Source organism: Idiotropiscis lumnitzeri, chromosome 1 (assembly GCF_059441095.1).
Source record: "Idiotropiscis lumnitzeri isolate Australia: NSW breed Sydney's pygmy pipehorse chromosome 1, RoL_Ilum_1.0, whole genome shotgun sequence".
NCBI lineage: Eukaryota > Metazoa > Chordata > Actinopteri > Syngnathiformes > Syngnathidae > Idiotropiscis > Idiotropiscis lumnitzeri.
The window spans coordinates 19,244,570-19,272,555 of record NC_142391.1 but is presented as its reverse complement, the minus strand read 5'-3'; the positions used below and the strand labels follow the sequence as shown (position 1 = coordinate 19,272,555).

At 40.3% G+C, this 27,986-nt stretch overlaps 2 protein-coding genes across 4 annotated transcripts in view; both read right to left on the bottom strand.

The window, feature by feature from the left end:
• ccdc88c (coiled-coil and HOOK domain protein 88C) overlaps positions 1-8,628 on the bottom strand; it is a 37,893-nt gene extending 29,265 nt beyond the window's left edge. For all 3 annotated transcript variants that reach the window (XR_015846111.1, XM_088310416.1, XM_088310503.1), the window contains exons 1-3: positions 8,059-8,628; positions 6,442-6,554; positions 563-671 (exon numbers count right to left, since the gene is read on the bottom strand). Coding sequence is in view for 2 of the 3 variants with exons in the window: in XM_088310416.1 (XP_088166542.1) it covers positions 563-671; positions 6,442-6,554; positions 8,059-8,118 (282 nt within the window). In the remaining variant the exon portion in view is untranslated. The remainder of the gene's footprint in view (positions 1-562; positions 672-6,441; positions 6,555-8,058) is intronic.
• A 1,795-nt stretch (positions 8,629-10,423) lies between these two features.
• On the bottom strand, positions 10,424-26,990 carry pals1a (protein associated with LIN7 1, MAGUK p55 family member a). Its single transcript, XM_088312196.1, has 17 exons — positions 26,787-26,990; positions 19,897-20,195; positions 19,555-19,726; positions 19,059-19,159; positions 17,650-17,757; positions 16,385-16,462; positions 16,132-16,272; positions 15,668-15,829; positions 15,365-15,442; positions 15,102-15,285; positions 14,907-14,978; positions 14,623-14,694; positions 14,375-14,539; positions 14,204-14,293; positions 13,015-13,127; positions 12,742-12,852; positions 10,424-12,651 (listed from the first exon to the last, which is right to left on the bottom strand). Exons 2-17 carry the CDS (start codon positions 20,074-20,076, stop codon positions 12,475-12,477), a joined length of 2,004 nt encoding a protein of 667 aa, XP_088168322.1. The 5' UTR covers positions 20,077-20,195; positions 26,787-26,990; the 3' UTR covers positions 10,424-12,474.
• Positions 26,991-27,986: the final 996 nt, after the last annotated feature.

The following is a 27,986-nucleotide window of genomic DNA, read 5'->3' as shown; positions in this document are numbered from 1 at the left end:
GTTTGACTTTTGCCATAAAATGTGCAAACATTGCTGACCTTTACTTTGAACAAACGAAGGAAGAGATTGATAAAAGTTTTCTGTCTGATTTATGTTCCATCACTTGCTCCACATATAGACAGGTGAGCATTTATGTCGCTGTCATCATGGAACTAAACTTGTTTATTTAATGCAATGTGTAATATGCTGCTTGATGCTCCGCTGGTTTTACAATCCTTCTTCTGGACTCAGGTGAACAATACAGTGGGTTTCGTCTGACTTAAAAAATTTGTCCCAATGTTGGTCATGTCATAGCATATGTGAAAAGATATGTTGTTCCTGTCACATCAGGCCTTTCACACCTCCTCCGGCACAGAAAATCAAATGGCCCAAGTTGTCCAAGCAACCTTTATAAATAATAAATTAATTAAACTAAAAAGTGCAAGTGAACAAATTGTTATTATACAGCGTGAGTATGCCTCCAAAGCTGTGGAGACCTCTCTGCGCTCCAAAAACACACAAGGGCTTCCTGGTTTGTTGGCTCATGAATATCGCGTCAATGGTCTTTAGGGAGTATGCATACCTGGTAGTACGTCCTGATGTGTCTCGTGAGAAGGGTCAAATTGTGGAGGCGAAGCGACACATCATTGTTCACATTCTTGTTCAGCCTCTGGTTGTTTGGACTGGGGTCACTATGGCGACAAAAACACACACCAAGAGGGTTTAGATTTATGTCGTTTACGCCTATTTAAGACAAGGATCAATAAAAATAAGTCCCTTTGTTCAGAATGAGGATTTATGGTAATACATGTCACTGTGTGCCAGTCTCATTTGCATATGAACTGTGTGTGAGCGTGCTTGTGAGTGTGAAATGTTGGCAACATTGCCTGACTGAGCCTTATGGGAAAAGAGTCAGAGCCAAAACGAAAATTTACGAAATAACGGAAAAAAATAATAAAATTGAATAAACATTTTTTTAAACATAATGGAGTTAAAACGAAAATGAACTGAAACTACATTTTACTTTTATTAAACTAAATATTGCAAAAATGTCCTTTGTTTACATCTTTTGCAGTTAATTTAATACACAAGGCTTTGGGGTTGATTTTAAATGTAATTTATTTCTATATTACTGCACAGCCGTTGTCAAGTTGTCTTGCTAACTATTTCGACTGTCAGCACTTGAGCCTTCGTCACATGAAACCCGCTCGCGTGATCACACGAGATCTCATAAAATGCGCTAAGTGGCGAGAGCGTTGTAAAATGGCGCGATAGCGACAAAGTCTTGCTTTGGATAATACTTCCCGCACTCATGGGGCCCGGAAGGACAACGTGAGTCTCCCTTCCCGTGGGCTCACCAATTGTGGGAGGGGCCAAGGGGTTTAGTTGTAGTGTGAGCTGAGTCCTATCTGTGTTCGGTCCGGACCAAAGAACTTTTTATGGTGTGAATACATCCTTGAATTCAAAACAGGCTTCTTTTTTAAAACATCGCTATTCGTTAATGCAAAAGTCAACGGAGGATCGCATTAAAATGCTGACAAAAATTAGCATCGACTGTATGAGTGATATTCCTTCAAACACACAAACACATAGGGAAGATAAGAATCAAAGACACATATTTTTTCCAATCTGTGAAAAAAAAACGTTTTATTGATACAGGGGAATTCGAACTACTTCGAGTCTCATTCTAAGTGTGTCCATCAGTGCACGGCACCACACTGCCCCCAAGAGGCCAAAAACACGCAGGAACCACTTGGATTTTTTGTTGCTATTCCTAATTTACGTTTTTACTATTTTTTTCCTTGTTGTCCTTTCAAGTTATATTTAAAGTTGAGCTTTCAATAATTAAAGGAATTTTCTTTTCCTCAAAATCCAAGAATGGCAAGATTGAAGGACTTTTTTTTTGTCCAACCCAATATATATATATATATATATATATATATTATATATATATATATATATAATATAATATAATATATATATATATATATATATATATAATATAATATAATATATATATATATATATATATATATATATATATATAATATAATATATATATATATATATATATATATATATAATATAATATATATATATATATATATATATAATATATATATATATATATATATATATATATATATAATATATATATATCACGGTGGCCGACTGGTTAGCACGATGGCCTCACAGTGAGAGACAGCACGGGGCGTGGGTTCGATCCCGGCTCCGGCCATCCTGTGTGGAGTTTGCATGTTCTCCCCGTGCTTCCGTGGGTTTCCTCCGGGTACTCCGGTTTCCTCCCACATTCCAAAAACATGCATGGCAGGCAGATTGAACACTCTAAATTGCCCCTAGGTATGAGTGTGAGTGCGGATGGTTGTTCGTCTCTGTGTGCCCTGCAATTGGCTGGCAACCAGTTCAGGGTGTCCCCCGCCTACTGCCCGAAGATAGCTGGGATAGGCTCCAGCACCCCCCCGCGACCCTAGTGAGGAGAAGTGGTACAGAAGATGGATGGATGGATGGATGGATATATATATATATATATATATATATATATATATATATATATATATATATATATATATATATATATATATATATATAGATAGATACAGATACACACACACACACACTAAAATAACAGATGAGTGACTGCTAGAGTGACCTTCCTTTCATACCGCCCACACTCCTCCTGTTTAACCCACTTTCTCATCCATACCCTACAAAACCTAAATCCTACCGAGGGGGGGGGGGGGGGGGGGGCAGTCAGCGCAGGGGGCTTTCACTGAGTGGAGAACAATAGCACTATTATAAGATTTCTGAAAACAATGAAGACAGACATGAATGTAGTGTGAGGAGATTCAAACTATCCAAAACTAGTTGTTATAGTAGAAGGAGTCGTACAAGTAGTCGGAGAAGTTGTACTGAGATTACCTTTAAGAGGGACGAATTTCTGTCTTAAGGTCCATATGCACAAAGTCTGATATTGTGGATTTGACTTGACGCTAACAAAAAAGTACAAAAGGTATCACAAAGAAACTGCTACTTGGGAATCCTCGAGAAAACCACTTTGTCCATGGGCAACAACGTTTTCATTAGCCAGTATATTCCAAGCCGCAAGGTTGGGCGGTAAGCAAAGTGGAGTTGCCGGCTATTGAGCATTAAATTAAACTCTTAAGCAGTCAATGCTGACCTCTCATTTCGGAATACGAAGCGAGTTTGGACATTTCTATGCCGGATAGGAGGCGAAAATACACAGATTAGTTTACCACTAGATAACAGCTTGCCGTCAAGCAAATAGATTTAAAAATCGTCCAAAAGGATAAATGCTCCAGAAAAAGGATGGATGGTTGGATGTAAAAACACCCTATCTTCTGCTGGTCAACAGGACGGCGAGGGGTTAAAGGAAGTTATTTTAAACCAAAGGTTAATGCTGCGCATTGGTAGCTTTTAAAAAATGTTTGGTGTAGATAAAGCAATGCAAATTTATTTATTTATTTTCTTTTTACAAAATTAGTCGAAAATTAGCAACAGTATTATCGTATACGCAAAGGAGACGGTGAAACAGTGTCAAAAATTGAATATCACCCAGCCCTACCAAGTATTGCCACTAAATCGTTTGATAGCGTAATACTGAGACATAAGGAAAGATGAATGATATTAAAACTGCTACATTTCATGCTGAAATGCTTCCAATTCTCACTTCACCATACCAGCACGTAGGGTTGTGCAATATGGAGAAGATTTCATAATTTGATATTCATGACAGATATCTTGATAACAATATTATTATGGGTTCAGTAATAACTACGTTTTTTATCTCTTTTTAAAGAAAAAGCAAAATGTAAATCCATGAAGGATGTGTCAAGTGCATTTTTTTTTAAACAGGAACTCTGACAGCCCTGCAGGATTTCACAAAAGTCTTAGGGCACCATAGGTTTTGTTGTTTATTGTTTATTGTTCAAGCCTTATTCACTGTTAGAGAACTCAACCACTAGAATAAAGAACGTAAGCTTAGTGATTTGATTCGCTATTGTTACATAGGTGACTAGATGGACCAATGATTGCAATTAGGTAAAACAGCAAAGTTATTTCACCCCCATCATTCTTCTTGATAGATCATCTTTTACAGATAGAAAGCCCACATTGTTTAGACGTATTCACTTACTTTTTTTTTTTTTTTTTACTTTTTTTTCTGTCTGAGTATGAATTGTGCGACCGTATTTGACTGCACCTCGTGTCTTGATGAGAGCGAGAGGTGTCAATATTTAATGTCATGTTCCTGTTACATGGCAATGGTGATCCAAGTGATCAGCCTGATTGCGCTTATAGCCCACACACGCACACACACACGCGCACACGCACACAAACACAATAATCTTGAGGAAATTGATATTTTGAAAGGCGAGGCAGGCTCCCATTCAATGAATGGACTGATGAGGCGTGCAGCGTTTGTACATTTTTACCATAAGCTTTGCTATTTTATCCACTAGTACACGTGAATTGCTAAATATGGTTAAGTATTGCTGCAAAATACAATATACGTGTTTTGTTTTTTATGGCTTGAAGGCACTACAGATTGACGGTCTCACCAGCTTATGACAATAGATTTCTCGCATGTGTGCTGGCCATCTGCGTTTCTGTGTGTCTCACCCCCCCTCTGTCAGATGATTGTCATTGGCTGACTTTAGCAAACACTCAACGGCAAACTTTAAAAGGAGGTATGTGGTTGGTTGGCCCGAGCTGTAAATTCAGCATGAGCGGTGAAAATCCAAGCGACTCATATTGTCTAAATTATTGATATTAATATGTTTCATTTTTATATCTAGATATCAATATGATAATTAAATCACTCAGCACTAACACTGAACCAAAAAGCCCAAGCTGTAACAACGTATAGATTATTGTAGCGGTAACTAATAAAGCTATTATACAACAATGAATTACTCTGTCTAATGCTTCTGATCTTTTCATTTGATTTGCCATTACACGTGATGCTTGTGCAGAAAAAAGACATTAAACACACTTGATTGTAAGACTTGACAGTAAGTCCAGCACAGGCATCGTGTTTGCTTGTCAGCTACGTCCTGATAAGTGGACCACCAGTCCCATTTAATTGGAACACGTGCCCCAGTATTCATGAACTGTGGTCCAGCATCAGACGTGGACTGACCATCGAACTGGCCGATACGGCCAAAGTGGGGGGAAAAAAGAATACAGTTTTGTTCAACAGCATTTGCTTTGGCAATTTAATTACTTCATCTATAATGCAAAAACCCTGACACAGTGATAGTTCACAGAAATCGACTCTGTTGAATATAATTCAAACAGCACCTGTTTGACCAATCAACATGCTTGAGTCAGTAAAAACACTGATTGGAGCTCAAACATCATCTAAATGGCAAAATGAACACTTGAGCACATCTGGCAATGACGCTCACAATTTGAAAAAAGTTAGTCAGGATGTGGTTGTCGAAACGTACTCATTTGATGCACGCAGGATACCATTCATGCAGTATATCCTGTCCACATTGACTGAAGAGTATTTGTCAACTGAATCATGTCAGCAAGACACTCGCTAGATGCCCAATTGTTTTCCCCAAGCGAAAGTCTAGCAAAAGTGGTCTAATTGTGTGCATTGGTGGGTCTTCTATCTTTTGGTATTTTGCTAGACATTTCACAGGCGCTCTTGCGGGAAGGAACAGGTCGACTCAAAGCGCACTCTCCTCTTTTACATTAAAATTAGGGAGGATGAAGCGCATGCAGTGCTTGACATAGTGAAAACAGTAATAGACTCGCTGGGGTCCGTGCATGACATTGGCACACAAACTGCAAGATCTCCCCTTGCGAATAATACAGTCAGCCATGCATGTGACGTGGGCAATTGGAGACCGCCTGCACCTGCACGGCCGTGCGTCCGTGTGTGTCCCCCACGCCCTCACAAATAGATGGGAGTGCTGTTAAAATATTTTTAAGATGGCAATGACTATAATTCGTTCAGTGAATTGATTTCTATAATGATTCGGAGCGATGGACCCACACTGTTGTCATATTTATGAATGAAATCCCATGACATCCACCGCACAAGTCCACTGGGTGCTGTCATGGATCCATCTGTCTGCCTCGATCAAATACACCCAGATCACGTTGCAACATCCACGCAGCACAATAGACCTCCTTTGAGGTTGTCTAAAATGTAGTCTACTTTTTCGAAACAAAACAAAACACCCAGTGAGGCATAGCGTGCTGAAGATGTTTTTTTGCGCAGACTACATTCTGTTATCAAATTGTCGGATGAGTCAAGGGCAAGGCAATGCTGTGCGCCAGAACATCCATACAGGTGCAACACAACCCCATGTAGGCTTGAATAGAATTGCGCTGATGCGAAAATGAAGTTATACCCGTTTTTACACCGAGCATACAGTTAACCAAAATAGGGCCTAAGGTGTTACCTACATTTGTGTCATGATCTTGTGCAGGAAGACACCATCCACAAGCTCAACAAACATGTTGACACGTTCCTCCGAGCCCGCATTGTCACATGAACCAAGTGGACCCAACGTCCGCACCTAAAGACACATAATACAAACAAACAGAAACAATTAACGGGTCATATCCTACATGTAGTTTTTGAGCTTTTATATACAATACAACAGCGACAGTCTCATGATGAGTCAAAAGCTAAAGAATAAAAATGTCTTCAAACATGTTTTAAAAGTGGACAGAGAGGGGTCGGGGCTTGCCTAACATTTAATGGAAGCTCATCCCATAGGGAAGGACCAGCAACAGAAAAGGCACGATCCCTCCTGAGGCTGCGTTTAGTCTGTGGCACCTCCAGCAGGATGTGGTCAGCAGACCTGAGGCAGCAGGCAGATGCGTAGGTGTGGAGGAGCTCAGAAAGGTTTGGTGCGGTGAGGGCATTTAAATTTTAGAAGACGAACAGAAGTATCTTAAAGCAAACTCTAAAGTGCACTGGAAGCCAGTGAAGAGAGGCCAAGATTGGAGTTATATAATCCGTCTTCCGAGCTCCAGTTAAAAGACGAGCAGCAGCATTTTGCACCAGTTGGAGGCGCTTGAGGAAGGACTGGCTGACTCCAAAGTAAAGTGCATTACAGTAATCAATCCTAGGACGGCTCTGTTCTTAAGGGGATAAAAGGTCACTTGCTCAGTTGCACCATATGAATTACTTTCAAACCAAGAGAAAATCATACATGTAATAAAAATTATGCAACATTTAACATTTTAATGTCCCCTCTCCATTTTACCGGCAAAGTGGATAACAAGCAGATATTTTAACTAAAAATAATTATTGAATCACAAAAACCCATTATAAACTTTTATTTCTTACACCAGATGTTTCCATCCATTATTCATTATCATTAACACTTGGATTTCGCAGCCTGGGGAACGGCTGGTAAAATTGTCTTTTTTTTTTTTTCAGTATTCATGTAATGAGTTGTTTGCTGTCTGACCCTATTTACATTTGTCCGAGAAAAACAAAATTTGAGATTGACCGGAAAAGGTCAACAGGATGTGGGCCAAGGGCAAACAGGAAGTACCGCAGGATTATTAACCTGTAGTCGGTTTGATTTGAGGGCCTCAAGTAGACTGCAGCCACAAATACAAATCACAATCACTTTAATTTAATGTGTGCAGTGACTAAAATGCGTTTGATTTTCACTCAAAACTCTACATTTCAAACCGAGTCACTTGTCAAATCACCAGTCTGATGTTCTAGTATCAATTTAGAACAAAGATAATTCCTGTACACATCTGTGAAGTTATACATAACTAAACCTGGCAGTTTTTTGTCATGTTTAAAACCTGATCGAACCAGAGGCGCATTGATATTGAGGAGGCTCACATTTTAAATTCCCTTTGCTATTAATTTTTCGATAATTGGATGTGCAGACACTTAACATTGCCGTTTTAATAATTGTATTCGCTAACATGCTGTAAGTCTTTTTTTTGTTGTTTTAAAGAAGTGCTTGCTGTCGGATGCAATGACTTGATCAAGTATCATATCACCATCATCAGTACTCTTCTAGGGGGAAACATGGCTCTCCCACTCACCCACAACACGAGAGGCGACTCCAAGAAAGCTGCCAGCAGCTCGGAAAGAGTCCCATCCATGGTGCCTGGGCCTGGCTCCCTGTTGATCAGTCAGTCGATGCTGGTGGCAGGTCTCCACGCAGGACAGAACAAAAGCCGCCGCGAGGCATCCACCTCCCCCGGATGAGCTTGCTCTCGCTCACTATTGTTTCGCGCTGTCCCACTTCCCTCGACGCATGGTTTAATATTCCAAAACGCGCCGAACTCGCCAAAAGCCGTTCAGCATACTTCCAAGGGGTGTCGCAGACATTTGAAGTGGTGAAAGCGGTCAAATATACAGTTAATTCCACGTCGGAAAAAACACTTGATGTAATCCAAATTTTGCCAGGACAGTTGCTCGCGTTGTCAAGGATACACCACTCAGCCGTAAAGCAGCAAAAAAATCCGTGAAACAGAAAAAGGCAAGAAATATGTTAAAGGAGTAATAAACACGGCCTCCACATGACGTGTAAAATGTTAAGGCTGTTGTTTTCCCCTTTTTCCCCACTTGAAGTTACATCCACACCCCGTCCATCCACGTCGCTACTCAGGTTACGCGCACCAAACTGATTTGAGAGCGGGTGGCTCTCAACGAATGCGATTGACGACCATTTTATCCAATCCGCTGCTACAAAATTCACAGACCCCGCCTTTTACGACGAATTAACCAATTATTATTCAGTAATTTGGAAGCGCTTTCCCTGGGAATGACGTCAGTGTAAACGAACCCAACCAATTCATGGAGTTTCTTGAGAAACATTTCTGTATATTACTTGTTGTAATTACTGTATCGTATCTGCGCGTGTACGTTGTCGAATTAACGTAAAAAATGTACCTCTAATTTGCGAACTGTTCCCATAACCTTTGACAGATTGTTCCTAACAAATTTAACAGACATGTGAACGCGTACGAGAGTCACTGATAAGGAGCACTCGTTTGATTTCCCTGCAGATTTATTCCCAGTCGCTGACTGCGTCGGTGGTTGTTTTGCCCTGCGATTGACTGGCGACGAGTCCAGTCCCTGCGACCCAGAATTAACGGTGCATGGGTGATAAACGATATACATTTTAATTTCCATGAGAAGGGACTAAAATATACAATATATGTATTTGTAGATTTGAACTGCCTTACGAGTTGTCGATGACAAAGGACCAAATAAAACAACATAAATTGATAAAACGACAACATCGTTGTCACCTCAAAATCAACTAATTCAACGTAGTCATCCATTGAGATGTTTTTTTCTTTTTGTTTAGTTTACCTCAGCGCACAACCGTGACTATAGTTAAAGTCACCAGGGAGCAGGTGACCTTTCTTCAGTGACTGAGAGGGAGGGTAGGACCAAGCATATGCGCACAAACCGTGGTTCCTGCAGTTCGTTGAACAGCAGCGTTCTCAAGTGGGAATTTGATGTTACTACAATTATTTTTGGAGAGCGACGTGCTACAAAATTCAATTACACAATTCTCTGTGATGCAGATTCAGAGGCTTGCGAAAGTATTCGGCTCCCTGGACTTCTTGTCACATTTAAATTCAAACTAACTTAATTGTTTGTTTTTTTGACGAATCTGTGTTGGTTGCTGCAAGTGCGGGCTCCGCTAAACAGACCGGACTGAGACGACTCCGTGACGAAGGGTACGCAGCTATTTATTTTACTTGTCAAACAGTTACCGCCCCGGGTCACAAGAGGGCGCTCAGGGTTAGCGCATGCAATATACTCACTACCGCAACAGAATCAAAACCAAATGGGACACAGTCTTGAAGTGGAATAAAATCCATACGATATTTTAAACTGTATTATTTTTTTAGAATTCAAATGCTGAAAAGTTTGATATTGCGATATTAATCGAACTCTTTACTGTCAGTGCAGCCTACTAACTCCGTAAGATTTCGGAAGGATCCAATGTTGACCAAAATGACCAATATTGTTAAACCTTGAAATGGTTGCCAGTCAGTCACTGGGCAACCTTGAGTTACTCATTGCAATAAAAAATGACACTAAGAATGTCGTATCGCTCCAGAATGACTTGCTGTTTTTTTGCAATTTCAAGACACCCAGTGCCTTACGGTCATATTTATTACTACTTTCAAATTTTCCAAGTAATTTCAGTGACCAGTGTTGTTTTTTCTGTTGCCGAATGGTACCAATATCTTTGTTCGAAGGTATATCTCATAAAAAACATAGGTGTCAAACTCCACTCCTATAGGGCCGCTTTCCTGCATGTTTTCAAGCTATCCTCGCTGCAACACACGTGTGTTTGACACCAGTGCTCTAAATCAATAAGTAGGTTTAATAGATGTACCTGCAAATAGTTAAGTATTAAAATGATTCAAAAAGAGAAGCGAGTCATTTTTTAAAATCATACAACTATATTTATTTGTTCATTGTGAAAAACAATAGAAAAATTACAGCTTTTCTTTCATGATGTGATGTCAATATAAACTAAAGTGGTGTCAATTAACTTTACATTCAATACTTAAACCCCCTTAGCCACAACCCCATCTCATCCTGGACCTAAGGTATGGAGGCTAAGTAGGTGAAACCTGTATTCCTATTGGCGGTGCAGTTTGGACTTCATGCATCTATCTTCAACATAAATATATAAATGCTCTACATGGTGATAACAGCCATATTGTATCAGGTCATAATACTTCATTGTCCTCAGAGACATTTTCATCCAGTCACATACAAACACACAAAACATAATTAATTTGGCAACTGGTGCCCATTCAGAATGCAACAATATACCTTCATCTTTTCTTTATAGCCTTTGACCCATCGAGGCTCAGGCTCACGGGTCATTTAAATGAAAATGTGATCAGACGGGACAGAGTCAAAGGGAAGTGAGAACAGGCAAGTATTTCATAAAACAGTCAGCCAAGAATGGAGATATCAAGTGCTGTGTTCATATTAATTGCAAAAGGATGCCGTCAAAACTACGTGCCCAACTAGTAAGTCAGTTGAGTTCACAAGGCTGCAGTTTGGAGCCATCAATCACCACCTCTGGTACAGTTAAACACATGTCATATACAGACGCAGTACATGTACTGCACAGTCTGGATTTGTACTAAATGTTTGTTTAACACAGCCCAACAGTGATTTTCACATTTACTACTAAACAAGCCTCATCAGCGTGCTCGGAACATAAGACAAGCCAGTACGTCATTACAAAAACAACCCCCCCCCCCAAAAAAAAGGGTTAAAAAAAATTATAATTCACCATACCGCACAAATAAAAATAATTCACTTTAATAATTTACATCTTCAATTATGAGGGTTGAAATGATGACAGGATGAGGTCCATGCAACAAAATAATTTTATACATCCTAAAAAAAAAAACACATTTATAAAAAAAAAATGTCGGTCCATGTTTTGGTCTCATCGGGAATGATTACGGTGCCAAACAGCACAGACGTGACTAATAAAGGACAGTGCAATATAGTGCAGAATCTGTTAGGTGTTCATTAATCATTTGTCTTGTGTGACATCAATCACGTAAATATAATATACACATCATTTAACTTTCAATACCCACGGCAACTGACTCAATCCACTGTCAGCATCTATTATGCCGAGTCAAAGTAAAATGAAAATACCACTTAATAAGTCTCCTAATATGAAGATTTACATTTATGACAGTGTAACAGCTTTGATTGGAATGTGACTGGATTAGTGGAGGTAGTCAGTCTTTTGAGAAGCTGTCAGCCAGGAAAAGAAAAAGAAAATACATGCACTCTCAATGAAATAACCTAATTCTTCATCTTGCCGTGTTGCAAACTTTGGCAACTGCTGCATGTTGTAGCGGTGCCTGCAAGTTCATTGGACACCAACAACTATTTCTCCAACAGTGGCCTAAGTACCTTTTTGTGAATGATGGAGCACCACTCAACAGTCTAGGCACTGAGTACAAGCACTATAAAAGTTATACACTGTACAGCACTTAAAAGTATCTGACCACCACCGCCTACTCTTTTCGGGTGCTTATTTTGGACAGAAGGAGAAATTTCAAACAGAATTCACATTCTTCAACTCAAATTGTCATTTGACTTCTTTGCCAGGTTGCTGAATTGATCAAGCATATCATTCAATCACTTCTGAAATTCAAGTCAATAACTATGATTTCACATCTTCATAAAAAAATTTAGTCATTCTTTTTAAATAAATGAACGACATTTGAAAATGAATGCATAATAATAAAACCCATACTTAAGCAACTACTACATAACATGCACGACAGGGGTTACCATTACAAAAGCCTTTTTGGAAAAAAAAAAAAAAAAAACGACCTCGTGCAGCTTTAGCATAAACCTTCAATTAAGTGGTGGAATATCAAATTTGTTAAGCACCGTCTGTCTGTGCGTATGTGTGTGTGTGTGTGTGCGCGTGCGTGAGCATGTCAGCGCAGCCAGGAGCACGGCACCCACTGGGGTTCCGTGTCCAGTTTGTTGATGAGTCTTAGCAGCTCGGCGTAGGCTTTGTCCTGGTCTGTGTTGACGATGATGGCGTCAAACAGGTGACCCCAGCTCTGCTCCATCTCCCGTGCTCGCTCGATGATGTCCCGGAGCTCCTCGGGCTGTCCCAAGCACAAACATCAGGATTATGAAGGCTCAAACCTACATGCAATTCAGTTGCCAAGATTTTCAGCAGACAGGTGAAGCGGCACCTTGGGGTTCTTGTTGTCTTTTGCCAACAGGGCTCTGAGTCTTTCCTGGGAAGGCGGAGCTATGAAGATGATGTATGGTTTTAAGTCTGAACTCCTCAGCACCTTTAGGGCCTACTCAAAGACACGCACACAAAAAAGACACACTTATATTAGACATGACCAATAACTCAAGAAACAAACTAAATTTTCACTTATAGATGTACTATAGTACTAAAGTTTAACGCCATGCATAAACTGTGCAGCTTGTATGTATACACACACACACACACTAACCTGAGTATGTAGACAGAGCACACATATTTTTCCAGTGTTGATGACCTGTCTCACTGAGTCGGTGCTGGTCCCATAAAGATTCTTCTCAAACTCGCCGGACTCGATCAGCTTGCCTAAGGAAAGTATTGAAGGCGAATCTTTTTCATGTAAGACGATAACGGGCTATGAAGTGCCAAAGACCGACTTGGTGAGGTACCTCGGTAATCTCAATCAGAAAAACATACACGGCAGGGATGTTTATATGATAACAGCCGCGACAAAAACCCACCCTCCAACAAAGAATTAATGGCTGGGAGTAACAGGACAAATATATGATATGGAAAGATTCACATACATACAGAGGGTCAAAAGGAAGGGAAGTTTTAAGTCAAGTTGGGGAAAATGAGATGAATAGAAAAGAAACATGAACGACACCACAAATCTGGAGATACGAAAGCAGATCTGATTACTGTGCATAAAAAAAAAATGGGGCTCATGTTGATTATTTAATTAAGAATTTTTAAGGCTCTTTATGAGACTTCTTCATTCGTAGACCTTTTTCATAAATATATTTGGATGTTGATGTCGGAATTATACTATCTGCATGTAGACATACTTGAAAATGTTTTTTGTATTCTCAGACACACGTGGTCTTTTATGTTAACATAATATGATGGAAGTGGGGAAAAAAACAAAGGCACCATTACACATCAGTTATTATTGTGATAATAGAAATGAGATCTGCCGATGAAATAAAAAAAAATTACATTGCAAAAATTAGTACACTCCAATGTAATGAAGCAAAGCTCAATATTAGATGACATTTCTACTTCACAAAAATTCAACCCCGTTGAGTCTAATCATCAACTTTATGAAAATATGTTTCAGCGCTTCAATATGATACATTTGCCTTCAATGGCCATTTCTTCCCATGGAGGGTTTCCAATCCGGACTATTTCCAAAGTTCATCGATTTAACTTTACAGAAACTGTCTGGGAAATTACTGAAGTTTTCCCACCCCCTTGAAACCCATTTTGCATCCCACAAGCTTTTGAAATGCATCGTCAAATCAAATCCTTTGACTTGCTGTTGTCCACGAGTAAAGCAGCATTCTGGTGGCAGTGGAGTGAAGCTTAGTTTACAAAGTGAGACTTTTTCATGGCAATTCAAAAAATTATTTTCAATTTAAAATGGTGACATAAAAGCTTACCAGCAGCCAGCTCAGTCTCAAAAATCTGACGAGAAACAAAATGGTAATCTCGACCGCCGAGCTCTACATCTCGCCGGCTCCGCGTTGTGTCTGCAAAACACAATCCCAGGTGGGATACAATATACACACACAAACTTTGGATGTGCGTGAGTGTGTGTGTTGAAGTCTCACGAGGTACAGCCCCAGCAAAGCGTTCTGGCTGGTTATTCAAAAGTCTCTGTCTAAGCTCGGCCTGCCCACAGCTGGTTGGCCCAATCAATGCAATTGGCCGCTTCCTATTGGCTGGCTGGTGGTACAGGGCCATCTCCTCATAGGTCAGAATCTCTTCGTCAATATCTAGGCCAGTTGGTGGAGGGCGTGACAATAAACAATGGTTACACACTGTTGCATCTTTGACAGTTATTGCATACAGGTTATACCATCATTTCGCTGAGTGTTGTAAAGCAGCTTCTTTCTCTTTCTCTTGTTCTTTTTTGCACACCATAACTTTCCTAAAAACAAAGCCGTGAAAACAGAAAAACAGAGTGTCAATAGCCTCCCTGTTACCTCCCCATGCATGAGAAGATTTAACTACAAATGTTTCAATTAAAGTCAATTTTGAAATACCGGCTAAATCTTTTATATTTTTCTATCCGTTGCCTCGCTAGTCATGAACACCAAAACATTTCATTTTCACAATTCTGACATTTCCATGATGACAGACCTGACTTCTCGGGCTCTTTGTCTTCTTCTATTGTCTGTTTCATGGCTTCTCTCTGCTGCTGGAAACTCTTCCCTATTAAAAACAACAACAACATGAATTTACAATGCCATCAGCTCAAATACTCAATTACCAAGAGATGTACTTGACAGCAGCATAACAACTGTAGCTAAAAAAAATGAAAACAAAATAAAGGACCTGGTACCAATCCAGCTAGAGGCTGATTATCTTCATCTCCATCCCTATATGCCTGCCACCAATTGGGGTCAGACTGGCTGATGATGTGGAGAATATCTCCTTTCTGGAAGGACAAGCCCAACTCTCTGCACGGCACATAAGGGTCATCTGATGGGTCATAGTCAAAATGTGCTTTCACATGAACCTAAAGGAATCAGGACGAGTGTAAGACTTGGAATAACCAGCAATACACACAAAAGGGTCAGTACAGCTTCAGCACTTACTACATTCTCTTTGACTGGGGGAGGTTTGTTCTGGGTGCTCGGAATGAGTACAAAGGTCAGCAGGCCGTGCATGTCCACCTGAAACAAAGACATTTTGCAAATTACTTTTTGTGTGAGTGCGGTTATTGTTTTGCACTTTAGCTGTGGAGCACTACATTCTAATAGGACCATCCAACTCGTGCAAAGAACAGAAAAAGTTTTAGGTCATGTTATTAACGGCGCTTTACACACCTGGAAGACCAATTTCAATACATCTAAAAAAAAATGCAGCGGTGAACATTTTGTACATTTGTGTATTCTTACAAGAATGTCAAAGACTTGGTTGACGTCTTTCCCTTTGATTTCAATGCCATTTATTTCCAATATTTCATCTCCTTCTGCTAAAAGTCCACTGCGTTCAGCTGCTCCACCTCGAACAATCCTACTGATTATCACACTCTCCATTTCATTACGGACCGTCGCCCCCTGTAGAAAAAACACAGACCTGGTGTGAGATGACAACTGCCACATTCTTTGCACACAGTACATGCGAACAGTGATCAGAGTCAGAGGATCAGAAAAGTGAAGTCACGAAGGCTTCCGTATTGAAGTTGGGGAAAACAAAATAAAGGTCAAATATGATGACAATAGACCCATTTGATAAATAAATAAGAAAATTGTATAGAGAGACCAACATAAATACAACAATTAGGTTGCTACTGCCTAAATAAAACTTAACATTTGCATTGAGTCAAATCTAAGGTCTAGCATTGCATCACTTGTCTTACCAGTGGTATGTCTCGGGCCTTCTCGATGTGAACAATTTTGACAGTCTCTCCACCCCATTGTGTCAGTGTCTCCGTTTGGCTGGTTAGTGGTTCCAGTTCCATTTCTTTCTCTGCTATGCCGTCATGTGCCAGAAGCAAAGACTGCAGCATAACGACACAGACACAACATAGTTTTGGGTGAGAATATTCCTATGTAATGATCTTGTCAACATGTGATAGGGTTTAAGTTGTGTCGATGTATAGGAGTCTTTACCTGGATGTGAATGTCTGATAGGAGACTGCAGAGTTCCATTCCTTCTTTGTTCTGACTAGTCTGGCTGAGATTCCTGACCTGAACGAACGAACAACAATGTCCGATGTCAAATAAACTATTACAGTGTAAAAAGTGTAAGCAAGAAAATGGTAGGAACTGCTGCTTGAATTATTTCCACTTTGTCAGCCACACTAACAGAGACTGTTTGTGTTTACATAATTTGATATTAAACATCTGTTTAGTTGACAAAAATATCTGTTGAGCGATACAAGACAGCAATCGGGTGTCCGTAAGAGTTAGGCATAATGGCCTCAAACGCAAAAGACCACTGTGATTAATAAGACAATTGGAATACGGTTTTCTTCTATAGGTGGAGTTTGATGTCGATCGCCTGGTGGCCTGGCCTGCACCCATGGCAATCACCCTGTCATTGTGAATAAAAAGCTGAGACTCAAGGCGAAGCTCTCGATTTATCAGTCGATCTGCATTCTGAGCATTACCGATGGTGACGAGCTGTGGCTCGATAACGATACCAGCAGTTAAATTGAGTTTCCTCCACAGCTTGTCTGGGCTCTCCCTTAGAAGGGCTCAGAGTACAGGTGCCGCTCCAAGGCATGGAGAGTAGCAAGATGAGGTGGCTCAAGCATCTGATCAGGACGCCTTGATGGTGAGGTGTTCCAGGCACTTCCCACCAGTAAGAGGCCCTGGGATGTCCCAGGACACGCTGGAGAGACTACGTCTCCCCGACTGGCCTGCAAACGCCTTGGGATTCCTCGGCAGATGGAAGTCTGGGCTTCCCTGCAAAAGATGCTGCCCCCGCAATACGATCGCGGATAGAAAATGGATTGATGGATGACATAAAATAAAGAAGGACATGTAACATCCATGATCCAAAATTGTTTTGTTTATCCCAAATTGACGCTCACTCGCATCGACACCGACGGCTTCATGAACGGGCTTCCTGGCGGACGAGAACGTACTCGACTACATGAACGATAGCAGGTGTCCACGACACAGAGTTCCATGTCAAGCTGGTCGGAGGGATTCATTTTAGTGCTGACATTTTTTACATACGGACCAATTACGCACATTAAGTGCCCATGTTGAGCCCATCCAAGTGTCCTTTGAAGTAAATCTCACACCCTGACGCCTTAAAAGCCGCACTAGCTGGTGGGTTAGGGCCTGGGCTTTTAGCCTTCTAGTCTAGCACGCTCAACTCCAAAACTGTGGGTTCAAGCACAAGGTGACCACGAGTTACATATTACCTCCAGTGCCAGCTGCAGTGCGTGTTGAGTTTGTGGGTATGGGGGAGAGGTTCTGTGCATGCTGTTGGCCACGGCATTATGGATCTTAAGTGCTGACTGGAAATCGGACTAGAAACAAAGGGCACAAACAAGTTCAAATTTAAAGTGGCGCGTCAAACACTGGGTGCAGCAACATTCCAAGCAGCACTGAGGTCTAATGGAAGAGATAAGGAGTACTCAAAACAGGAAAAAAGAAGAGGAAAAAGATAATTGATTTTTACATCAACTTAAACATCAGCATAAACCCCCAAAAATAACTTAATCAAAAGACAACAATGGTCTTGCTATATCGCAGATTTTCATTTTTTGCGGGTTGTAAAACTTAAATGGGCATCGCTTTGTGATAACTGTGTACACATTTAACGTAAAAACGTGTACTCAATTACTGCTATTTGCAATGAGTTTTCTCCGAGGTTTGCAGTTGACTTGGAAAACAGAGCAAAACATGCCATGAGCGCCAGCATTGAAGATTATACAACCAAAAGAACATACAATGACGTCTACTGCATATGTCACCAGAGGGAAACTACTGATGAAATGCAGAAAAAAGTGGGTTGTCATTTTGTAAATGGTGCTATACCATGTTGCAGTTCATAGCTTCATTTCAGGTCCAAGTTTTACTTGGTGTGATAATTACAAAAATATTTCAACACAGGTTGACCCAAACAAGGCAAATGTGTTTTCTGTACAGTTAAACATTATTAGATTTTCACTTGAAGGATCACAAAACAAGATTAACAATGTCCAAGAACTACAGACAGTGTGCCGTGGGGTAAAGTAGCTTTCATTTGCAATTAATTTATAAAACAAAATCTGATATTGCCAGATAATATGCACACTTCCAGCATGTAAAAAGCCACAGTATTAAAAGAATTTTTCAGATATTTTAAATTTATTGTCATTAAATGACAATAAATCCACAGAGCCCACAGACTAATATGTTTCACTAAAATGAACTTTCTGAATGTAGCAATAATATGGAAGGATGACAAACTGGGCTTCCCCACTACACAGCCAGAGAACATTGTCATTGACCTCAAATTTAATCTGTGCGTAGCCCGGAAGTGTGGACTAAAATGTCAAGAATTGCATCCATTTGATAACTAGCTGTTGAGAGTGGAACTACTGCAATAATAAGAGGAGGGTTTTTTCCCCGCTTAAAAGGGAAGTCAGGTCAAAAATGTTCTTTACAAAATGTTGCATACACACAGGCACGCACACACGTCTAAACACAAGTCTGATTAATAGTCCACTCATCTTTCATAGCAAAATCTTCAAGGCAATGACTATCCCAACCGATCCATTTTATTTTTGAGGTCTCCATATCTCGGAATTGTCCTCATTGAACCTTTCAATTTCCAATCGATTACCTTGTTTAGTAGCGCAAGAACCAGCTCTATATCATTCTGACTCTGCTGGTCGGACAGACAGCCCCGGACCTGCTTCAGTGACAGCAGCAACTCCTCCAACTCTGCAGGAAGAACACAATGACTTTACAATGCTTAGCCTTAACCAGCGAAACAATGGATTACATTTATTTTATCCTCTTGCCCAACGGAATAATGAGAATATGCTTCACAGCAATTGCCCCATTTCATAGTGAAGAGTCGTGCATATATAAAAACATGACAGTCCCCAAGAGATTTAATTAAGTTGTTCCAGGAGTCTCTCATGTCTGTCTCTCCCTCCCTGTGGAATTCCCTCCCACATGTTCTTCCGTACATTCCTTTCACTCTAAGCTTTGCTTCCTCTACTGCAGCTCTCCCTTTTGACTAACAGGTTCAATGACGTACGAATGCTCCATCAGTGAAAAGACGTTCACTTCTATTACTTTATGCGTACTATGTGAAGTTTCAGTGCTCATACCAAGCCAAGCGTGCTGGCTGCTGAGCGGGAGTTGCTGTGACGTGTACGTGTCCTGCAGGAATGTAGGGTTGTCGATGCCAATGTGGGGATTCTGGGAGAGCTTCTTCAGCCGGAGTGAAGCATTCAGATCCAGCTGCCGACCTTCCTCCTCTCGACGACGACGCAGGTCCTCCTAGAAAATACGGAAAAGTCAAAGAGGCCAGACAGACGATAGGATGTCTAGTTTGCAGTTGACAAAGTCTCTTAAAAAATCATCTCAAATACTGAACAACACTGAACAATCATTGAAAATATATTAAAGCTACAATAGAAACTCAAGATAGCAAGCCAAACTCTTATTACCTGGTGTTGTCTTATTCTCTCCAGTTGAGCAGATCGTCGGACTGGCAGTGTCCGGCTCCCGAGTTCTCCTGGGCAGTCGACGGCCATTTCCCTGTGCTGCTGTCCTACCCTCAGCTCTTCATCACCTCCTCTTCCTCCTCCCTCTCCAGCAACATGGCCATTCAGATGAGAGGTGGTCATCCCTCACACGAGTTACAAGTGGGTATGACTACAGATTTCAAACTTGCCCAGGTAGATATCACAAAATAAGGATTTCTAGGAGGGGAGCTCCGTGAACAACACAGCCATGTTGCCTATACCTGTGAAAAAAGCAAACGAGCCAAAAGTTTAACTTCTGGATGATTTTTTTTCATGCATTTTATGTTCAAGTACACTCAGGTGAAAAAAAGAGATTGTTCAATCAAACTGGAACAAACGTTATAAAAAGTAAAGGATCTGAGGATGTCTCAAAATATATTTATCAGCATATAACAAAATAATAATTCATATTAATTGAAAAGAAAGGGATTAGCGTCAGGTAAATGATTCCTCATTGAATTATGATTCAACAGTTGTTTTATTTATATTCCATTTTTTTTTAATTGATCATGGAGAGTATCATGAGCGTTTTACTGAGTTATTCCAGGTAAACTGGCCGAGAGGGGAAAAAATTAAATAAAATCAAAACTAAAATCATGGTTCCATGATTCGTTTCCTCAAGACAATCAGAGACACAGTTGAAGCATATTATTTGTCATTACAGTAGTCTATTATGTACTCTAATGACTATTATTGTCACAAGTCCTCATTTTATAAGTAGCCCGCATGATAAAAAAAAAATCCTTGATATTGAAGATTGTTCCAAAATAAATCAGATTGAATTAAAAAAAAAAAAAAAGAAAATCAATTACAGCCTAAAAACTAAAAAAAAAAAAAAACGCGCTCATATTCATTTGCAGAAAAAGCAAAAAAAAAAAATTGCCATCAAATTTTTGAATAATAAAAACTCCAGCACTGCGCCATTTAAATGCCTTTAAGTGCATGTTTATTGAACAGCTTTTGTTTTTTTGCAAAATATTAAAGGTGAAATTTGACAGGTGAGTGATGCCGTAATTGAACATCAGCGAGTTACACACCGTCATCACGTGACACTCGGAAAAAGGTGAAAGCAAGTAAAACATAAACAGGTGCAAGAGGAATTGATGACTCATGTTCGTCAGAACAACCACAACAGCATGCTTGATATGCCATCTCTCACCAGGGCAGTGTATTTGCACACACGCACGGACGCAAGCACGTGCACACACGCACACACACACAAACACACAGATACGACACTCACTTGCACGTACGTAATACTCAGATCCCATGGTGCAGGAGTGAGGAATGCCAGGCAGTCCTGGGAACAAAATTCCACAGCTAGGGGGAGGGAAGCGTGTGTATACAAGACCACACATTTGTGTAATCAACACGCACAGTCTATCCAATATATATGCAACTAAAGAGTCGCACTTTTTGGAGTGTCTTGTCATAATATTTAGCGAGCATAAATGACTCGATAGTACCATTTTCAAATAATGGTACTTGAAAAGAATAGAAATGTAGTGAATGTGCCCCAACTCTATCAGATAATGCCGACCCACAGATACAAAATTATAAGACAGTGGCATGGTCACTATGGGTCGACAGAGGATTCCGCTTAAATCAATCAAGTTATTTTAACATGTTGCAAAGTCCTTGTACATCAACTTATTCTTCCCACAATTAATTGTTTCAACACAATAATCAGCGCTATCTGGATATGTACTTTGCCACGTTCACAGCCATCTAACAAATAGTACTAATAGTAGTACTTGTTTTTTAAAAAGGCTATTTTGAGTTAGCTTCCTCAATCTCGTCCAATCACTGACACGTGGAAGGCTATGTACCTGCCTGGTGCATTTTGGTGACGTAGCGTATGAATTTCATCCACAGGTGCAGGACACATTGAATGATAAATATTGTTAAGTCCTGTGTAAGGCCGCTTAGGTCTCAAATGTTGGCTAGCTTAAAACACAGAAACATTTATTGTGTGTGTAAAAAAACGGGTGGATCACTTATACCATGTAACAGGTAGATACTTGAACTGCTGTGCACCCAAATTTTCAACCGCATCACATTCAACGTTGCAGTTAATTTTTATTTATTATTAAAGCGAAATAATATATTTGACTCTGTAGTGACTGGGCAATAATCTGGTCAACAAAGTTTTTTATTATAATAAAAAGATCCACATTTCTATTCAGTCGCAGTTTTGCTTTTCAATGCATTTATAAGAGACACAAAAAGTGAATTTAGACTTGAAAATTCTGATGTGAATTTTCAGCCTTATGTTCAACAAATACAGACAGTGTTACAAATCTGCAATTGTCAACACTGGAGTTGGAAACAGAAAGAGCCAAACTTTACCAGGATTTGACGCATGCATGCAAGCTCACGCACGCACATGCGCACACTCCAAAAAAAAGGATTGTACAACCCTGTACCAAGCAAAAACAAAGCAAGCCCGCGTATAGAGGAACAGATTAGTCCTGTTTGAGTTCCTTTGATGGCTTTTTGGCACTAATAAAAAGATGTTTTGATTCAATACTACTAAAAGAGTAGACTACACTTTAAAGAAATGGTTACAAAGTATTTAGCGCCAAATTGAAAAAGTCTACAGAGTCTTCTTTGGGCTAGGCAATAATTCAATATGAATACATATCGCAATAGACGAGCAATATCAATAGAAATTGTGCTTGATATAACATCAATTGAAAAAATAAAAATAATTACGCAAATCCCAACTCCGGCATTCTGCATGCTGAAAGCAGAGGCTTAAATGTGGCATTAGATTTGCGCCACAATTACAAGCAACCAAGAGGAAATTTGGAGCACAAATGCATGTTTTGAGTACACCAGAACCGTTTCTGTGAAACTTGTCCGCCGAACCAGTGAAAAACCACTCAAAAAGTGCACACACTTATGCGAGGCATACATAACGCTGAATAATAATAACCTTAACTTTTTTTAAATAAAGACCCAGTCGCCTCAGTGCAACTTTTATATAATAATACTGTATTGTGCATGCTAACATGATCAATCACCTTTGCATGGCTACATGGTGTAAAAGTATAGGACTTGCAAGCTCCTGTGTTAACCACACAAGCAAGTAATAAAAAAATGATCTATGACATAATGAGTAGGCTATTGCTGAAATTAATCCTCGTATAATTCAGGGACTACAGTTCCAAAAAGTTATTAGCTTATTTTCACGCTCAGGAAGACATAGTCAAGCTAACCGCAGCAGCAATAGTTCATGTAATGCATGACAGTGACACACCGCCAACGCAGTAACAAAGTCCACGTCAAAATTAACCTTCCATCCATCCATTATCCGAGCCACTTATCCTCACGAGGGTCGCGGAGGTGCTGGAGCCTATCCCAGCTTACCTTACCCAATAATATGTGGAAAGCAATGCCTTGGGACTCTTATTTTGAAGTCGTTCCAGGTAACAAGTTGCGGCGTAAAGGTTGACTTGACTCGCCATCCAGACTACGGGCCGTTTCTGTATTGTAGATGGATGCTATGGCATGATACAAACCTAACTCAGTGGAAAATCCAACTTAATATATTCCTAGACTGTTTGCAAACCAAAACATAATGATCTCATTCAAATAAATGAAAATAGAATTAGAGTGTTTTCCCTGCTTATTCGCGATTCACCCATTGGCCTGAAGATAACTGGGAGTGAGTGACAATGAGAGTGAGGACAATTCCAGAGAACAGAGGACGTGTGTATTGTGCTGGACGGGAGCCCAATGTGCTTGTCCTTGCTCGCTTCGCCAGTATCGGTAAATATCAGCCTCATCATCACCTCAGCAACATGACCAATTAACTCATTGAAAGACAATCATAGTTTCAAATACGTACTACAAAAATGACAAACAAACATTCTATTACCTAGGCCTGGATGATGAAATTTAAATAGATTTTTTCTGCTTACGATCTTTAAAACGTTATAATAAAAGAAAAACAATTGTGTAAAACAGCGCGGTGCGTTTACAAGATCCCGATGTTGTGAAAGTACCCTTAATGCACCATGATGCTCGCTAAGCAAGCGTTTAGCGCGTACGTGTTTTTTCTGTCCCTAAAAGTCTTCGAAGTTGTTTAATAACATACCAGTTGGAGTTTACTTAGAGCTAAATACACAAGGATGTACACATTTTGAGTATTTAAAGACAAAACATGCTTCAGTTTTAAAATATCGCTGGCGCTGAAGCTAAAGTCAAAGGAGGCTCTCATTCAAATATTAACAGAAAATTAGCATCAACTTCAGGAGTGCTATTCCTTCAAATAAAGCACAAACATTGCGGAAACACGTACACATAGGGAAGATAATACTGTAAAAAAACTGTTTATACAGTCCAATCATAATTTCTTCTGAGTAAGTGTACTGCATCCATGCTCAGCACCACCCTGCTTATGAGGTCAAAACATTTTTTTTTTCCCCAATCGCTATTATTGTAGTATGTTCTGATTTACCTTCTCACTAATTTCTTTTCAAGTCATATTTAAATTTGAGTTTTAAATGAGTTAAGTAATTTTCCTTACCTCAAAATTCAGGATACAAAGTCCAAACGACATTTTGGAGTGCCAACATACATTTTCACATTAAATGGCACAAAATACAACCCCCAGGGACCCCTGTTAGCCCCGTAAGTCTTTTGAAAATACCATCATCTAAAACAAATATGATAAAGGGATCAGAATAATGCTCCAATGGGCAGACACTTCCAAACACGAAGAAACAGTCAAACCAACAAAGAAGACGTCTGTATTATTGCAAACATATATCTAAACAAATAACACTTTTTTCATAGAGAAAGATTTTTTTATGCAGCAAAATAAACAGACTCCATGCTGCTTGTTGCAGAATCTTTCTAATAATTGATACATATTCTTTTAAATTTTTGTATTAGTTAGGGTGTGTTTGGAAATGCACTGATGCGCGTGCACTACTGAGAGTGCACGCGCGTGTGCATGCTCCACAGCCATTAATTTCCGAACGCAGCCGCCAATATTCTAAACCAGGGGTCTTTAATCATGTTCCTCAAGGGCCGTTGTCCTGCCTGGTTTCATCTCTCCAAGCTGCAACCCACCTGCTTCAAATGATCAGATAAATCAACCAAGTCAGTAGAATCTGGATAAGGATCCTGATCATTCGAATCAGGTGTGTTGCAGCAGGGGGAGATGGAAAACAGGCAGGACAGGGGGGCCTTGAGGAACAGGATTGAAAACCCGTTCTCAACTGATCAGCTCGTTTTTTTTAACTGTTTCCATCTGTACTGCCTAACGCACCGTGTTCCCTGTCGAAGCGCCGGGCCTCAGAGTGTGCACTGTTGCACTTGGAATGACCAAATAGCACATTTAAACAATGTTTCGAGTTTCCGAACGGTTGGAATGAAGAAGTGCGCGCTCATTGTGCCTTTCCGAATGCTCCCTTAGTGCTCTTGATACTGTTCGCCTATTGGAAAGCAATTCACAGTCAAAGTAGCATCTGCTTGGTAAAAGTCAGATAAAAAGGACACAATTACATTGAAAACATATTGCACATCTTTGTGATACGCATATTGCATGAGATGGGAACTTCACCCTATTTTTCAGTCTGCCCTCTGTCCGCAACCTGGGCACCCTGCCTTCATTGTCCCTCCGTCTTTATTCATAAAACAATCGCCCTACATTCACTTACTGTAATTTCCGGACTATAAAACACACCTAATTAAAAGTCACAATAACTAAATTTAGCCATAAAAACACATTCGGATATACATCAGCCGCTTCAGACGGATAGATACAGGTCTCCACGATATTAAATGGGATATTAACGGTATTATGAACATTTGTAGATGCTTTTTTTTTTTACCCCCAATTGATGCCAAATGCAGACAGCAATGGACAAAAACCTTTACTTAGTTTGTTCTTAGTTCGTCCACTACTGATATCTTCAAATCTCATTTAACAGTAAGAGTTGTGATACTATATTCAGATTTTGGATGGTATAAAAATATATCGTTTTTTAATCATTAATACTACTATTTAGTTTTTTTGTTTTGTTTTTAATACACCACAACCCAGCGCCAAATCAACAAAACGCGTGGCTCCATACTGTAAACCCCCCCCCCCAAAAAAAACCCCAAAACGACCACCGAACAAGAACCTCTCGCGCAACTTTGACAACATTATGTGCACACCAACAATATCTTCGTCTACAACCGTCCGGCATTTACTGTTATGTGGACTATTGGGTTCGCCCAGGCTGTTACTACAATATTGACGCGTGTCTATTACGTCATAGAATTGGCTAATTTATCTCAGCCATTGTGCTAGTTGTGAGTGACAGTAAACATTATTGGTAACGTTAACCATTGCGGCGTATCAGTAACACACAAAATGTGTTGCGCATTTGTGAGCACAGCATTTCAAGAGTATTTTGTTGTTTTGTTTTAGCCCGTTTCGTTTGGCAGGTCTCTGTACTCAAGTTCAAAATACTTTTGGGCATTAAACGTGTTTCTCGTGTATTAGGGAAGGGCGCGGTGACAGCTAGCACAGTCCTATTTACTAGCCAAAGTTACGTCTTTGCCAAAAAACAAACAGAAAAATCCGTTTCAAACACTTTTTGTTGGCGTTCCCCAACCGCACCACTTTGTAAATAGGCCGACCGAACGTAACCAATGTTTTGTTTTCCTACAATTCCTGCTCAGCAGGCTAAAATGAGCAGCTAACTAACTAGCTAGCTGAAGCCCACTTGCTCCTTCCCGCAGCACCTGTTGAGAACAAAGCACCGCTTCCTTCATTTGGACCAAAAGTACACGCGTCAAAAGTCACTCACGCTCTTCCAAGGGTGTCCCACGTTCCTCTGGTGAGAACAGCAAGCTTAATCCAACCAGTCGCGGTTCTTCTGGTGCTACGTCACGTCACAGCTGCAGTCGGACAAGTTCACTGTTCGGTTCTTCTCGCTCGGACGTCTCCCGCCCTCCTCGTCGCTCTTCGTCCGTCCGTCAGTCGGTCCTCATTTCCACAGACAGAGACCGGGAAGGGAGGAGAGGGGCCGCCCCCAAGTTGACACAACGACGAAAATGATTGGATAGGCCAATAACAGGAAACCCTGGTTGACCAATCAAACATGACTTGTTCCGGCCAGTGCTCAGAACGTCCACGATCTCACTGTATTGTCATAAAATCGTAATGTCGGAACCTGTCCCAGCTATCTTTAGGCAGTAGGCGAGGGACACCCTGAACTGGTTGCCAGGCAATCGCAGGGGATTAAGGATATCATCAGGGGCAAAAAGTTCTTGGACTGGATAAGTTACTCACCGGACCTTAATCCAATAGAGCATGCATTTCACCTCCTGAAGAAGAGACTGACGGGAGAACCCAAGAAATAAATGATAACTGAAAGAGGCAGCAGTAAAGGCCGAGAAAAGCATTTCAAACGAAGAAGGCAACTGGCTGGTGAAGTCAGTGGGTCGTAGGCTGGTTGCAAAAATTGGTTGTGACACAAAATATTAAATGGGATTCACTTGAAGGTCATTTAAAGACGACCCTTATGATACTTTGGCTCACTTGAAAAGTGGGTGGCTTCGAATAAAAGGTGCGCTTTCCTCAATTGCGTAACAAATCCACATGTAAATACCATGAAATGAATGCTGAAATAGTGTCGGATATTCATCTTTTGATCGTAAACACAAATGTCTTCAGGGTACAAGGGAATTGACCTCGCCGTTCCAATACTTTTGGATTAGGGATTGTAAATGAAAAGCAGATGTGGATGAATTGCAGCAATGTTACTTGTTTTTGTTGATGCTGTCTTTTGGGTCTGGCCATGCAAACGTTTAGCTCAACGTCACTTGATTGAACCAATTCAGATCAGCTGTTCTGGACCCAAATGATCCCAATTTCTGAGCTCAGGGCAAGTCAACTCCAAAATCAGCTTTAGATAAAGAACATGCTGACTGGAATGTCTACACATGTAACAATTTGTAACTGTCTTACAAACACAGAATACACTTCAGACAAACAGAACTGGAAC